Here is a 16,042-nt window from a genome sequence, read left to right as displayed (position 1 = left end):
ACGTTTCCATAAACTAACCTGCCTTTCTTAACTTAAATGACCCCAAAAAGGGCTCATCCTGCTTTTGTTCTCACTGGATCAATTGATTCCAATTATGACATCTGCTACTTTAATCTTGCCGTCTCGTCTGTTGAAACCATACCCCCAACCCCCCCCCCCCCCACCCCTTGTCATCCACATTTGGAATGATGACACATTGAGGCCGACGTTATTGGCCGCTCGTTGTCAGATGCATACGAGGACGGGAGAAAAAAAGAAAATCTATGCTAGCGGTGGCAAATAATTGTTCGTGCGTCACAAGGGTCCCGGGATCAATGGAGGCTACCATGATGCGATTTGTTCGCCCCAACTGAGCCTTTCTGTAATGATGCTGGGAAGTGACTCAGCACACTTTGGACAGACCGGACACTTTTTTTTTTCCTTCTCACGGTGACCCACAAACGCTCATGTAACAAATGGCATTGTCCTCAAAGCGGACATTACGACCTTTAGACCATTACAATTGCATTTTGTCTCAAAGTCATCCTATTTTACTTTTCAACCCCCCACACCCAGGAAAATCAACTCTTTTGTCAAATGATGTCCCTTTTTGTTGGAAAATGATTACGTTCTCTGTCATAACAATCCAAATCTTTTTATCCCCTTAAAACACATTTTTTGTCAGAAAAAGAAACCCTGGGCCAGATTTCCTTATTAAAAAATAAATAAATTATATATGTATAAATTATATATATATATAATTTATATATATATATATTAGGGTTGTGAATTGCCTAGTACCTGCCGATTCGATTCGTATCACGATTCATAGGTCACGATTCGATATCGATTAATCCCGATACAAATCTGTAAATTGATTATTGCGGGGTTTTTTTTACTCAAATTTAAAAAATACTAATCAGTAAACTTGTACATGTACACTGTAAGATTTGTATGAAAATGTATTTATTTATCTGAAAATTCTGGCTTATAACTGAGCCACTGCATTTAGCAAACAGGTTGCCGTCTGTTTCATGTTTGAACAACACTGAAATAAAATATGAAGGCTCAATGTTCCATTAATATAACATTCTTTCATGTTTAATGTGTAAATCCGTTTTGTTGAATATTCCCATAAAAAAATGTATGTTTAAAAATCAATTCGGCCACATATTGAATCGATTCGAGAATTGCACGCTGTATATATATATATATATATATATATATATATATATATATATATATATATATATATATATATATATAGAAACTTTTTTATTTAATTATTTAATTAATTATGTATTTTCTTCTAAAAATAAATTTTTTGGTTGGGGGGGAAGAAAAAAAATATTTTCGTGGAAAAAGATTAGATTTTCTTTACAAACAAACAAACAACCTTATAGATGAAAAAAAATACAATTTTTTTTAAAATAAATAAATAATATATATACTGGAAAAGATTACTTTTGATAAAAAAGAAAAAAATTGAAAAATAGATTTTGTGACAATTTTTTTTACAAATCCCTTGTATTTTTTAAAATCTTTAAAAATAAATATTCAATGTTCAATGTTTTAAAAAATACTACAAAATAAATACATAAATAAAAATATGTTTATTATATTATATTTTTTCTTGAAAAGTCCCACTTGTGAAAAATGTTTTACATTTTTATCAAATTTTGTGTTATTTAATGGGGAAAACACAATATTTTTTTTTCTTCACCAAAATAGGCCTGTTTTCCCTCCCTCAAAATGCTGTATTTTGGACAGTGACAAAATATTTGTAGACTATGCTGTATATATTTTTTATTTGTTGAATTCTCCTTCACATTTCCATTTGAGAACGCAAGCTATGAAGGTTGTTTTGACATGCTCCGATGATTTATTACACAAGTGTATATCAATGCAAGTAAAAAAAACAAAAAAACTATCATCACACAAGGCAACAGCAAGCCCCGTTTGCATGCTGGCAATTAACGTCAAGTAGTTTGAGTGGGAAAGTGATTGGATGGCGTCAGTGTGCTGACATGCATTGCTGATGTTTTGCTCGCATCATCGGCATTTGCGAGAAAGCGCAAGCACATCAATGCGCGTGGGAGGACCACAAAAGGTGCCAGGTTTTCTCGCGCAGTTTTTGTTACCAAGTTTTTTTCCTCCTTTTCCTTTTTGTTTAAAAAAAAAAAAAGCTCTTTCTTGGGAGGGTAACTTCTTCAAAACAAAATCTGACTTTCTACACCACACACGAGTCAAACTATTAAAAAATTTTTTTTTTTGTTGAATAAACATAATGAGCTTTTTGACAAACAAAACACACAAATGTTTTTTTTGTGGAATAATTTCAAACATTTCGTGAAACATTTTTCTCCAGAAAAATTTCGGGGTCAAATGTTCCCCCTCAAAATATTCTGAATGGCGACAAATTCCAAAATACGGTGTTGCCTCACTTTTCGCGGGTATTCCGTTCCACATCCACCCGCCATCGGTGAATTTCCGCAAAGTAGAGGACAAATAAATAAATAGAATATATATATAGTTTTTTGTTTTTGGGGGACGAGTTACACTTCGACTGAGTCATAACGAAGCCACCACACAGTTCACACCCTTGTAAACGCGTGTTAACTTTGTAAATATAATAAAATAGCAGCATAAATAAAATAAAAAATACAGTCAATCTGGGAGGGGTGGGCAGGGGGGCTAATAATCTCTGAAAAACAACCTAAAATAAACCACGTAATGTAATTTTCTTTTTGACCCAAATACAAATCCGCGATATAGTGAACAGCGAAGTAGCGAGGGGCCACAGTCATTTTGATAGTTTGAAAATCGAGGCGAGCGCGAGCGCGAGCGTGCTGCCACGCGCTGCTGATGTTTGGCACGCATCGCTCAGCATGCCGGGAGATGGAGCGAGCGAGTGAGAGAGTAAGTGAGAGAGTAAAGTGAGAGAGCGCATCAAGCTATAAAGGCGCGTGGGAGGAGATGATGTGTTACTCGCGGGGTGTCTCCATGCGCACCTCATGAGGGTGAGCGTGCGTGTGCGTACGAGCAAGGAAGGGGGGCGGGGGGGACGGAGAGCGAGAAAGGCGACTCGGGCTCGAGCGGGCGTTCCTCCGGGATGCTGAGCACATCGCCGCCTTTCTGCCCAGGCGTCACAACGATTTAGAGCACACGTCCCCCTGTTTGCTTGTCTCTTCTTCTTTTTTTTTTTGACGCAAGAGAGCAGCGGATGAGAGGGAGACCCCCAGCGCCAAAAATAAAATAAAATAAAAACACGTGAGCGGTCCAGCTGAGGAGGAGGAGGAGGAAGGAGGAGAAGCTGGTGTGCTGTGGATGAATGACTTTGATTGAACAAAAGCGGGCTGTAACTTTATGTAGGTCACACGTGAGCGCCTCCCTCTGCTTATCAAGTGTCTCGGCAAGAACAACAACCAAAAGCAGCAGCAGAAGAAGAAGAAGAAGAAGGAGGAGGAGGAGGCTCGACGGCGATGCTCGGCAGGACGTGATGCCCGACACGCTGGCGCTCCTCCGCAACAGCTCGGAGGAGGCGCAAGCCCTGAACGGTGCCACCGGCGGCCCCGGGGAGGGCAGCCGACCCGCCTGGGTCATCGGCATCCTGGCCAGCGTGCTCATCTTCACCACCGTGGTGGACGTGTTGGGCAACCTGCTGGTCATCATCAGCGTCTTTCGCAACCGCAAGCTGAGGAACTCGGGTAAGAGACAGACCGACACTTTGCATCTCTTTTGGCGCTTCGCAAACTTTTCACAAACTAAAAAAAAAATGCTGGCTTGTTTTCCCAACACACTCGCTGGGTTGCTGGAGATTTTAAAGAGCAGTTTGGGTTACTTCGAAGAAACACTCTAGAAACAGTTGGGACAAAACTACCCAAAAAAATTGGGTTACCAAAATATTGAGGTTTTTTTTAATACAAAACAACCCAAAATTGGGTCAAATTGACCCAAGTAGTGATTCAGTCCCCTTTGGACCCAATCTGGGCTATTTTTTTTCAATCCAAACATTTTTAGAGTTTTGTCAAATGTTTTGACCCAGCATGGTTGGGTTGAAAATTGGACCGACCTGCTCTTTGGGTCAATTGGGTAAAAAAAAGAAAAAAGAGCCGAAAAATGTAATTGTTTCGATACAGAACTACCCAAAGTTGGGTCAAATTGACACAAGTAGTGATTCAGTCCCCTTTAGACCCAAATTTGTTTTTTTGTGTTTTGTTTTTTTAACCCAACGGTTGTTAAAATGAAGGTTTGGTTAATTATTTTTGACCCAGCAGATTGGGTTGAAGATTGGATTTGGGCGGGCTGAAGAGATGAAGTTGGTCGCTATTTTGGACAGTTGTTGTATGCTGAAGTCAGTTACATGTAACGTGGCTTTGGACGTGACGATCGGGGTTCAAATCCCATTCAAAACCTTGACCCAAGCATATAAGTAACCCAGCATTTGCTCAGTTCCTTTTGGACCCAGCGCTGGGTTTATCCCAATCAAAATGCTGGGTTAAATCCTTAGACCAATGCTGGGTTATTTAAACCCATATATATATATATATATATATATATATATATATATATATATATATATATATAAATTACAAATTTTTCAGAAATCCCTGCATTCAGAAAAATAGTCTTTTTTTTTTTTTTTTTGCAAGTTATACTCTTCTGCATAAATTGTTAAATGAAGATTTTCCCCACACACACAAAAAGGCAGATCTTTACAACTTTACAATTTTTTTGAATAATACACTTTTTCTTTCTTGTACGATTACATTTATCTTTTTTCTCCCAAAAAATTCTCATAATTTTATGATTTTCATTAAAAAAATATTTTTGTACAAATACAAAATTTTATGCAAAAAAGTTAAGAAAAAACAATGACTTCATTTGGGGGGGTTTGTAGCATGTGTTTGTGTTGTCATCAAATGATGTGAGAATCTTTGGGGTGCGACATTCCTCCTCGACGTCTACTTGTGCCCGCAACGCGTGAGTTGCTTTCTTACATAATAGAAAGGGCTTGTAAATACGCAATAACACGTGTGGGAGAGGTTGGTGTGTGTCAAGCCTGTCAGCTTGAAATCAGGGCAAAACATATTTGATTTCAGGTGTATGAGGACACACGGGTGTGTGTGCGCGGTTTGCTCCTGATGTGTGGGAAGCCTGTCCGCGGGCTAATGAAGCCTTGAGCGTCTTTTATGATTCCGTATCGACAGCCTTGATTGATGGCCGCCTTGGCCAACTTTTGCTTTCCGCTTTTTCGCCAGCCGCCACTTCAGCGCTCAGTGGAGAAAGCACAAAAGGTGAAATTAGCCACATCGTTTAAATGGACTCAACTGTTACTTGGTTATCTCATCAGGTTGGAAAAAAAGAATGAGTTTTTGCCTCATTTTTTGTTTGACTCCAGTGGACATTGTGCTGCTCCTGCAATGCATCCCATGCTGCATTTTGGAGAAAAAAATCCCCCCCGAAGCCCCTCCGCTCACTTTCAGGGTGACATTGACATCACGAGGGTGTGCAAATAGACAAATGGCATGCATATGTTTACATCTGCTTAATTTTGGGACATTTACAGCACCTTTGCGAGTTGTGTAATGAGTCCCGTGGGGAACATTAACGAGCATTAGGTATTGATCGTCCTTCCAAGAGTGTGACAGGTTTAAAATGGAAAACGTGGCCTGGGACACGGCGAGTCAATGACAGTGGAAATATATATATATATATATATATATATATATATATATATATATATATATATATATATATATATATATATATATATATATATATATATATATATATATATATATATATATATATATATATATATATATATAAACAAGTCTGTAGTCTTATAGTTACTATTATTTTTTCCTCAAACTCTTCTTGTAATTTGCCAACGTCATTATATATATTTTTGTTAACATGTTGACTTCATTGTTTGAAGTCAGCTTATTAATGAAGCCTGATTCTTTTTTGCGCGTGTTCTTCAATGGCTTGATTTTGCTGAATGAATCCACGTGCTTATGAATGGATTATAGCACACAATCAATTCTTGTGAATGTTTCCTCCAACGCATCCTGAAAGGCATTTTAAAAAAATTGTTTTTGTCTTTTTGTTCCGCTCGCTATCATCTTGACCTGAGGTGATCGAACGCACACACGGCAATGGTGGAGACTCGTTTGTGTGTCAAATGGAGAAAAAAAAATCTAGCGTTTTGAATGGAGGGAAGAAAACGTGTTTGCCTTCACCACCGTTATTCACCTTGAAGCAAGACTTGCAAACAGCTAGATGCTGGAGACTCACTTTTTACTGGCCCGGTGCTGCTGTTTTGGTTAGCAACAGAATTCAGACTACCCCCTGAACTGCTTTACATCTGTGCTGCATGGACGCCACCAACTGAACAGTTTCTGAGACCTGCTTTACATCTGTATTACAGTACATAGTAAAAGCTAGTCATATATTAATTCTTTCTTTCACCAACTAGTTAGTCCATCAACTAAAATCTAGTTGTAGAAGCAATTTTCCTCTCAACTGCTTCACATCTGTGTTGCATGCATTGAGTCCAACTGCTATTTATATGTACACATTTCAGAGAAATGTTTCACCTCTATATTACCTGAAGTCCACCAACTAATATTTAGTTGCATATGCACAGTTTCCCTGACTGCTTCATATCTGCGTTGCATGGACACCACCAACAAATATTTGGTTACATGAGCACAGTTTCTGAGAACTGCTTCACATCTCTGTTGCATGGAGCCTGTCAATACTTTGCTCTACAAGCACAGTTTCTGAGAATTACTTCATATCTGTGTTGCATGAAGTCCATTAACTAAAATCTAGTTGTAGAAGCAATTTTCTTCTCAACTGATTCACATTTGTGTTGCATGCATTGAGTCCAACTGCTATTTATATGTACACATTTCTGAGAAATGTTTCACATCTGTATTGCATGAAGTCCACCAACTAATAGTTGCATGGACACCACCAATGAATATTTGGTTACATGAGCACAGTTTCTGATAACTGCTTCACATCTGTGTTGAACAGAGTCAACTAACAAAATGTTGAGATACATCAGTAATATTTGGGAAAACTGCTTCACATCTGTGTTGCATGGAGCCCGCCAATACTTCGCCTTACAAACGCAGCACATGACTTCATACCTGTGTTGCATGGAGTCTGCCAACTAACATCATTCATCCTTTCAACTGCTTCTCGTCTCTGTTGCATGGAGTCAACTAACTAATATTTATTTGCACAAGTACAGTTACGCTAACTGCTTCACACCTGTGTTGCATGGAATCCAACCACTAAAATAATTATTCCCTTCAACTGCTTCAGATTTGTCTTGCATGGAGCCACCCCATCTTCTGGCACAGTTTTAAATTAAGTTTTCGCTACAATGTGGCAAGAAGTGTTTTACATCTGTGTTGCATGGACTCCAACTTGTGCCTCCCGTAAGCTGCTCTTCCCAATCCTTAACCACTCAATTCCACAGCCCACCTTGTATTTTACTCTTTTTTTTTTTTTTTTGAAGAGGCATTCCAGTAGGCGTCGTAGCGCTTTTAGCCACGCGCGCTGGCAGTTTGGTGGCGGCCCACTCGTCCGCAAGGGTGAAGCCCTCCGCCCTCGGTGCGCTTCAGGTGGGAAAACACCTGATTGAAGGCCACTGGCTGTTTACGTGGGCAAAGCGCATTTGATGATGACTAACTACGGGCTTCGCTCTCACCTACATACTGTTAGCATAAGAATAGCTTACACCAAGGAAAAGAAGTAATGCACAGCAGCCCACTTTGACTGCAGGCCTATTGTGAGCGAGTCGAGTGATTCTGAATGGTAGCTAGCTTGAACTGAGAAGACAATTCTCACAATTTTTTTTTAAAATCAAAACTGCACACTGTTGATGCTATGTCAAGCAAGCAATTTGCTGCTTTTGACTGATATCTGATTGAGGGTTTCGTCATATCAGGGACTTTGCAAAAAATTCCTCGCATCCTTTGGTTTTTAATCACATGCAAATTTGATGTTGAGATCCAGCAACCGGCAATCAAAAGTATATTGCACTACGCCAGAGCAAGGAATTGCAACTTTTGAGTGATTTGTGATACAAGACGCATTTGTTTTATCAAAAGTTGTCAGTGTAATTGCTGTTCTGTGCGAAGCCGATTGATTTTGAATGATCTCCAGAACAAGATTGCTCCTCTGTCAGCAACTTCCAGACTTTTTTGTTCCGTCACGGTGAGAACACTCTTGACTTTAAAAGGATTAGACCCAAAATTGTCTGTGACCGCAAACTTGGAATATTCTTTACATCAACGCAACATTCCTGGTGATTTGGAACTCAAAAAGAAAAAGAAGAAGATGGCGAAGTTATTAACATCAAAGGTCAAATCAGCATTACAAGAAGCAGAATTGTAAGTCACGACAAGAAACGTATAGATTTTAAACAGCTGACATCATAATACGCTATTGTGGGCCTAGCAGCTTGGGTGCACCAAAGTGTGTGTATGTGTGAGCACTCTGCGTGGGTCAGAAGTTTTTTCTTTTTTTTTGGGAGCACCGCCTTTGAAGGGGATTAGCGTCAAAGCGATCACACGTTAGTCGCTTCAAAGAGACTCTATTTATTTCAAATCTACAGCCACCCCTTCTCCTCGCTGCCCACCACAGCTACTTTTCCCTAAAGCCCTCGTGCGTCTGAACATAATGCTCGGGAAAAAAAAAAAAAAAAAAAAACATCTTAAAACGGAAAGTGCAAAAATAAACACATTGTAATGACCGATTGGGGAACAGAGGCTGTTTTGGAGCCGTACGTCGTCAAAATCTCTTTTTCCTGTCAGCTATTTGCTACAAAACATTTCATTCATGGTGCGCCTTTCAAAACTCGATACACTAAAGCAAAGTGTATCCCTTCACAGCAGATGATATTGTTCTTGTAATACAAACTGTCATCCGAATGTGTTAAAAATGTCATTAAAACGGTTGTTTTGCGAAGAAATGTGAGCTGGCGTCAAAAGAAAAGAAATGAATACATTGAGGATGATAATGCTTGAGAATGCATATCAATGAAATCCCCAATCATACCTGAGAAGAGAACCTTATCTTTATTGTTATTAATCTGTTCAAACCATCGTAATCCACAACTTGTTCACTCAAACAAGTCAGAATCCAGAATTTGGTGCATTAAAAACAAAGTAATGGCAAATGGATTTTCTTTGATTCAATACTGTACATTGAATGCAATATAAATCTACTTTCCTGAAATACAGTACATACCTTTGATCCAATATGTATTATAATCTGCTTTTATTGTCAATAATCTGCTCAAAACATGTCATTCATAATCCAGAACTTGGTTTATTAAAACAAAGTGGCAGCGATTGACTTTCATTTCATATTTTGCCAGGTCAGATAAGACCCCAAGAAAGACTACATACCTTTAATCATAAAAACATTTCAAATATAATGTCTTTAATGTCAACTATCTGCTCAAAATACAACATTTAAAATCACAGAATTCACCAAACAACGTGATAGCAATTGGCTTTCTTTGCTCTTTTTCCACATATTCTCATAAAACTAAATGGTTCCTGCTTGGATGTCACGTCAACATTGCAGAGGATCAGTCGAGAAACTAAATACTGTTTATTGTCACCGTTCTGCTCAAACATACGCTATCCACAAGTAGTTTCACTAAAACAAAGTGGTGGAGATTGGCTTTTCTTTGATCTTTTCTGTTCAATATCTTTAAGAATCCACAAGGGTTCTGCTTGGATATTGGACCAAAATTACAGAGGATCAGTAGAACACCGAACTGCATGCCTTTCACTGCCAAACTGCCCAAATGTTCGGAATCCAGAACTTGGTTCACTAAAACAAAGTACTGTCGTGGCAATTGGCTTTCCGTTATGAAAGAAGAAGTTGTTAAGACTCCAGATGGTCCATGCTTGGATATCCGACCAAAATAAGCAACGACCAATCAAAACTACGTACCTCTAATTGTCAATTTAGTCAAACCTTCATAAATCGGAATTAGGTTCACTAAAACAAAGTGGCAATGATTAGCTTTCCATGTTCTCATTTGTCAAATATAATTAGGAAACCACATTGTTCCTGATTGGATATCAGGTCCAAACTACTCAGTAGAAAACTTGACAATAATCTGCTAAAACCTGTTGTTTCCCTAAAACAAAACAAAATGACTGCGATTGGCTCTCCTTTGATTTTTTTAAAAAAATCTTAAATCCTGATGGTTCCCGCCTAGCCCAAAAATCCTGACCATTTAACAAAGATGAGTGGAGAGGTACAAATCATAACAAGAACGAGAAATCCCACATTGTTTCTTCACAAATCGTTTTTTTTTTTTTAGAGATTTCCCGCCAGACATTTTTGTGCTGTCGAGTCGCTCTGTTTGACGCCGCGTTTCCAAACGGCTGCGTGCGGCGCTGATGTCTGACGCATCGCGGGAAGCCTTCGCTCCAGTCAACGCATCGACGTATTCCGCAAATTCACATGAAAAAAAAAAAACACCGCAGCGAGGGGGACTTACATCCGTAACGCAACGCAACTTCTCGGTTAATTTGACACCGGAGCTGCTTAATCCACTGTGTCTCTCCGGTCCAATGAGTATGCGGTGACGGGGGTGGAGGTGGGGAGGGGGATTTGGGAGTTGGGATTTCGACATGTTGTTCAAAGACACGTTTGCGAGGAATCCTCCTGAGCTTCCTCACGTCCATACCAATTATGTACGTCGTTTGTCATGCCGCTACGTGATGCGCGAGACGGCTTGTAAACAAAAGCGCCAAGACAGGAGCTCGCTCGCCGTCGCTATCAGGCCTTGGAGCACAAACAACAGACAAGAGAGGCAGAAAGGCGCTGTTTCAAATAATCAAAAAGGAAATGAAAAAAAAAAAAAAACACGCGCATCTAACCCCAAAAAAATAAAAAAGCCCAAATCAATTTATTTCGACATGAAAGCGAGCCACGCTTCTCTTCAAGGTGTGTTTTATCTCAAATGGGATTGTCTTAGCGTTGCAATGCAAGAAGTGTGGGTTTTTATTACGCCATACCTACGGGTTTAATCAAGTCAAATGGAAGACTTTTGATAAGATGACAGGATTTGTGGGAATGCGGCTAACCTACGCTGCAGTACAGTGATACAACGGCAAACCCGCCTGAAATGGTTGCAAATCTGCCATATAGAGCCACCTTATAAACCTAATACATTTTAAGAATTTCCACATGCTTTAAAAACATTCATACTTTTTAAGACGCTCGTTTTAAAGTATTCCTTCGCACCTATTACTGTTGAGGTGAAGAAATCTATCTACGTGCGCTTGTTTCAAACTGTTTATTTGTCAGTCTCAGTTGAAGTTTACTATAAAAACTGTCACACAAAGCAAGAGAGACGAATACATTTTATATTGAAACACCCAAAGGTTCGAGCAAATCACATGGTTGGTTCTATTTGAGCCTGGCTAGCTTAATGCTAATGCTACCATATCAAGCGAAAGCCACACAGGCTAATGGAGGTTTCTTCCTCCTCTTCGCCTGACAACTTTGACGTATTTCCGATAGTAGTACAAAATACATCTTGGGATATTTTCTTTGCCAAGCCTTCATAAGTATCCAACCGATGAATCTTCGGTTTAAGCGAGCTAAGAAGAACAACATCCGGGTATTCCATGCGTCCTTGGCTTATTCATACTTTCAATTGGAATAGGCTGCGACTGATGACCTTTCACAAGGTCACAAGGACGTAAGAACGTAACAATAATGTAACACACTAAAATGTTTTGGGTCAAAAAATAACCCAATTTGGACCAATCCAAAACTTGTGTCAATTTTATCCATCTTTCCCCCAAATGTTGTACTTGTATTAAATAACCTCAAAATGTGGTTGATTTGTACAAAACATCCCCAAACAACCCCCCCAAAAAAACTAATCAGTTTGTACAAGACAACCCAAAACGTTGGGTCAAATTCACCCAATAAGCTAATTGGTCCATTTTTGACCAAACTGTTTTCAGAGTGTATTAATTAACACTTTACTTTTTTTTTTTATTCAATGCTTTGTTCTTTAGTACTTTCACACTGCTATAGCCTTAAAGCTGCATTTTTTTTTTGCATAATTTGCAAAACGTCCCACTATTTTTGTCCACCAGGCGTCTTTTTTTTTTGTCTGATATAATCTTGGAAGAGACACATTCCACATTCTTTAGCAGTAAGAACGATCAAGAATGCACATTGACAAACTTCTTCAACTCTTCTTCTGTCACGCTGCATCTCTTCCTGTGGCGCTCAGTGCTGCCTGGCATGTTGTGGCACAATGTGGTACTACACCACAAGCAGCTAACTATGCAGGCTCACCTGTGAAAAGCCGTAAAAAAATTGCTTCGTAAACTGAGGGATCATTGTATATACACTTTGGCTTCACGAATTTTAGACATAAGGCATAATCGGGTAAATTAGTCACACGTTGCTAATCATTAGTCTCGGTCTGGACTGTGTCAGGATGAAAGTTTGTGATTGAAAAGTTTCGCCGGCGTCGTCGGGAGTACAAAAGTCGGTTGTTATGTTTGCGGGCCGTGGAGGGGCAGGCGTCCGAAGGCCAAAATGTTCTCCAAATGCACTCAGGGAACTGAAATGTCACCAGGAGGTGGGCTTGCTAAGTGCACTAGCTACAAAAGAGCCATCCCACGACCCCGCTTCCCAGCCTCACTTCTGCGCTCTTTGCTTTTAGTGCTTTTTAATATTCTCCTCATCAGTTTTTAAAAACCTACTTATGCCCTCCGTTGCGTTACACCCCCCCTCCCCCCCAATGCGACCCGGCGGGCACTGTGGAAGGGAGGAGGGGCTCTGGGTTGCATACCGCTCGGTTAATGTATTCTCCCGACCGGGGAGGTTTTCGCCGCCTCTGGGAGCCCCGGTTGGTTTGATTTGAATCCGCCGGAATCTTAAAAAACGCAAATCAGCCGAGCGAGCAGGTTGTCAGATCAATGGGATCCCGTTTAATCCAGCGGGAGATTTGGCCGAGTGTGAAAAAGGTTTCTCCTGACAGCTGAAGGCAGGAACCCGATTGGAAGCTCTGCCTAAATGAGATGAGGACGAGCGGGTCGGAATGGAAATGGAGGCTTTTAAGAAGGGCGGGGCCGCAGATTCGCCGCAGGGCCTGATGAGAACCAATTCATTTGGGGTTGGTATTGAATGATTTGGAGCCACGCGTGAAAATTGCATGCGACACCCATATTACACGTCCCATTGTGACAAATATCAGCCGCTTGCTCCTTTTTATCACGTCCCATTCATGCGTGCTGCCACTGATCTATAATGCATGCTGCAGAGGCTGCGCCGGGCTTTGGAGGGGATCGTCGACGCCATATCATTCTTTCATCTGGTTTTTGCAAGTATTATTTAGGCACACAAACATGACTGACTGGGATGGTTCCCAAAAGTTCTCAGGGGAGCCCACCTGGGCAAACAGGAAGTGCCATGGATAGTGATTCGCAAACCACTATGTTCATCTATCTATGCCAGGCAGAACAAATAAGAAATGCTAACAATGCTAATGCTAATCAAAATGAGAAATCCATTATATGCAGACCTGACTTGAGATACAAGTTTAGTTTGTTCCGTGACCACGCTTGTACCTCAAGTCATCTTCTGCCATTGAAATGAATGGGAAGGCCTTTAATCCATTCCAGCCTCACCCCCAAAAAGACGACAAAAAAATAAAGGTTGCGAAACTGGCTAAGGAATGTGCAGCCCAACGTAAGGGCCGCCGCTACTGATGCTGTCAAGTGTCATCACAGTCACCCGCCACTCGTGCACTCTGCTGCCGACTCAAGGGGACGACGAGGGAGGAGGGGGGTATGATTCAGTCTTTCCCGCTGCCGAGTTAAGCCCCCCCCCCCCCCCGCCCCAAGCTCGCCTCGAATCTTCACGTGCGTGGACGACTGACCCCGTATCCCCCCTCGTCGTCCTCCTCGTCGAAATACGTCAAACGCGTGGCATGCGAGCACGTATCCATAATAGATGTGCGGCGGTAATTTGAAGTGAGTTACGTAACGGCTCCTTCCAACCTCCAGGCAGCCGTGGGTGAGGTGGTGGGAAGATGAGGGAGGGAGAGCAAAAAAAACAAAAAAAAAACATGGAGGAGGAAGAAAAAGGGGAGGATGAGGATGGTGCGCCGCCGCGTGCGGCACGAATCCGTAAACAAGGCGAATACAATATTTGCTTCCGCCGCTGCGTGCCGAATGTAAAAGACTGAAAGCACACCTGGAATGCGAGCGTGGCAATGCGCGGAAAAGCCAAGCATTCGTTCACATTGGCGTCGTCAGGCGTTCAAGTCAACAAAACACATCATGCATTTTTCCCACCAATGAAATCCTTCACCCGATGTCTTGGGTCGATTTAAGCCGACTTTCCAGGGTTTTCCAAAAATTGGGTTTATACAAAAACAACCCCAAAATTTGGTTCACTGTATATATAACAAACTCAAATTTTGGTTTGGTTCATACAAAACAACCCAAAAAATTGGGTAGTTTTGTGCAAACTGACCCAAAAAAATGTCAGTTTATACAAAACAACCCCAAAAAATGGTGTTGGTTTACATGGAACAACCCCAAAAATTATTCAAAATAAGTCCAAACATTGTGTCGGTTTATACAAAAACCCAAAATGTTTTTGGTCTGTTTATACAAAACAACCTACAACATTAAACAACAAAATTAATTGGGTTAATACAACCCAGAAAGTTGGGTCAAATTAATCCAAGAAATTAATTAGCCCCCTTTTTTTTTTCACCCGTATTGGGTTATTTGACCCAACAACACTTGGCACTACTTTGGCCCACCAAGTCTTTTTATTTTTTTGATCATCTCAGAAGTGAAACATTCCACATTCTTCACCAGAGGAAAACAGGGACAGAATTCCTAATCCGTTTATTGCATCTGTGAGAATCCAGCAAAGCAAAGCTCCCAACAGAGGAAATTATTCTCATCCCAGGGAAGAAAAAAAAATGACGCCCATTGTGTGCGGTGGTTTTGGTTGTTTTCATGACAGCTGCCATCTTTGTTTATAAATAGACATCAGTTGTTTTCAAGCTAGCGCGCATCTGCCGGATTTTCCTTGTGTTGTTATGTCGTCTTAAGTTGGCTACAACCAAAAAAGGAAAAATGTGATCAACATGTCGCCGACACTAGTTCCACTAATTTATACATAAATGGTGGGCATGAAAAAGCCTGAAGGGCCCATTCCTGAAACCAAACAGCAATTCTTCAATTTTGGTTTGAAGCAGCCATTTTGGAAGAATTCCAGGGCTCGCACACAAAATCCGATTGGCCCAAATGAGCCCCAATCGGAAGCAGCTACTATAATCACAGGCAACTTCTACAGCGCCGCTAAATACAAGCATCAAATTGTCAAATGAATATTTCACAAAAATGAGATGTTTTATAGAAGTCGGATGTTTGTAGTCACGGTTTCATTAGAGAAGCGCTTCAGATATCTTTCATGCAAAAGCAATGTGATTGATTGCAAACTGAATATTTCATCAGTTGGCATTCACGCCAACTGATGCTCACCCATCCGCCCGTCAGCAACCTGAACTGCAAAACGGCATCTTTCATATCAATGAAAGATTTGGACGGCGAGCCTTTTGGGAAGAATACGAGCGAGCTGCGAGTTTTTTTGGCGGCAGTCGGAGCGCAGTGGCGGCGGCGGCGGCGGCGCTCGGGTGTCGCTGACAATCACGCTCGGGCTGAAGTGCAATCATCAGCTCGTGCAAGTAAACAAACAGATTTGAAGCAAAGTCACTTTTGCCCTCCGGAGGGCCTTCGCGTCCTCTGCTGTCTGTTCTCGTGCATCAGCAGCTCGGATGGCTTGACACGACAGACAGGAAGTTCAACTTTTTCCTATTGTCCAAGGTCCACATAATATTCCATCTGTTTATTGCGAGTAGGCCCACCGTCAACAAAAAAGAAGCCGGAGAATAAACGGGAGTTCTGGTGATTTTGCTTTGAAGAGGCTATTTTGGGCTCATTTTTTTTACTTTCAGTTTCCACAA

At 40.8% G+C, this 16,042-nt stretch overlaps 1 protein-coding gene across 1 annotated transcript in view; it reads left to right on the top strand.

The window, feature by feature from the left end:
- The first annotated feature begins 2,979 nt into the window (after nucleotides 1–2,979).
- The window catches only part of LOC147160751 (melatonin receptor type 1B-B-like), a 38,708-nt gene continuing 25,645 nt past the window's right edge, over nucleotides 2,980–16,042 (top strand). Inside the window, exon 1 of the mRNA XM_086098753.1 lies at nucleotides 2,980–3,686. Coding sequence (XP_085954879.1) covers nucleotides 3,311–3,686 — 376 coding nt within the window. The 5' untranslated portion in view covers nucleotides 2,980–3,310. The remainder of the gene's footprint in view (nucleotides 3,687–16,042) is intronic.

The sequence above is a fragment of the Leptonotus elevatus genome, chromosome 16 (assembly GCF_054856555.1).
Source record: "Leptonotus elevatus isolate MCC_2025b chromosome 16, RoL_Lele_1.0, whole genome shotgun sequence".
Taxonomy (NCBI): Eukaryota; Metazoa; Chordata; class Actinopteri; order Syngnathiformes; family Syngnathidae; genus Leptonotus; species Leptonotus elevatus.
Note: the sequence above shows the minus strand (reverse complement) of the source record. Positions and strands in the feature narration are given on the sequence as shown.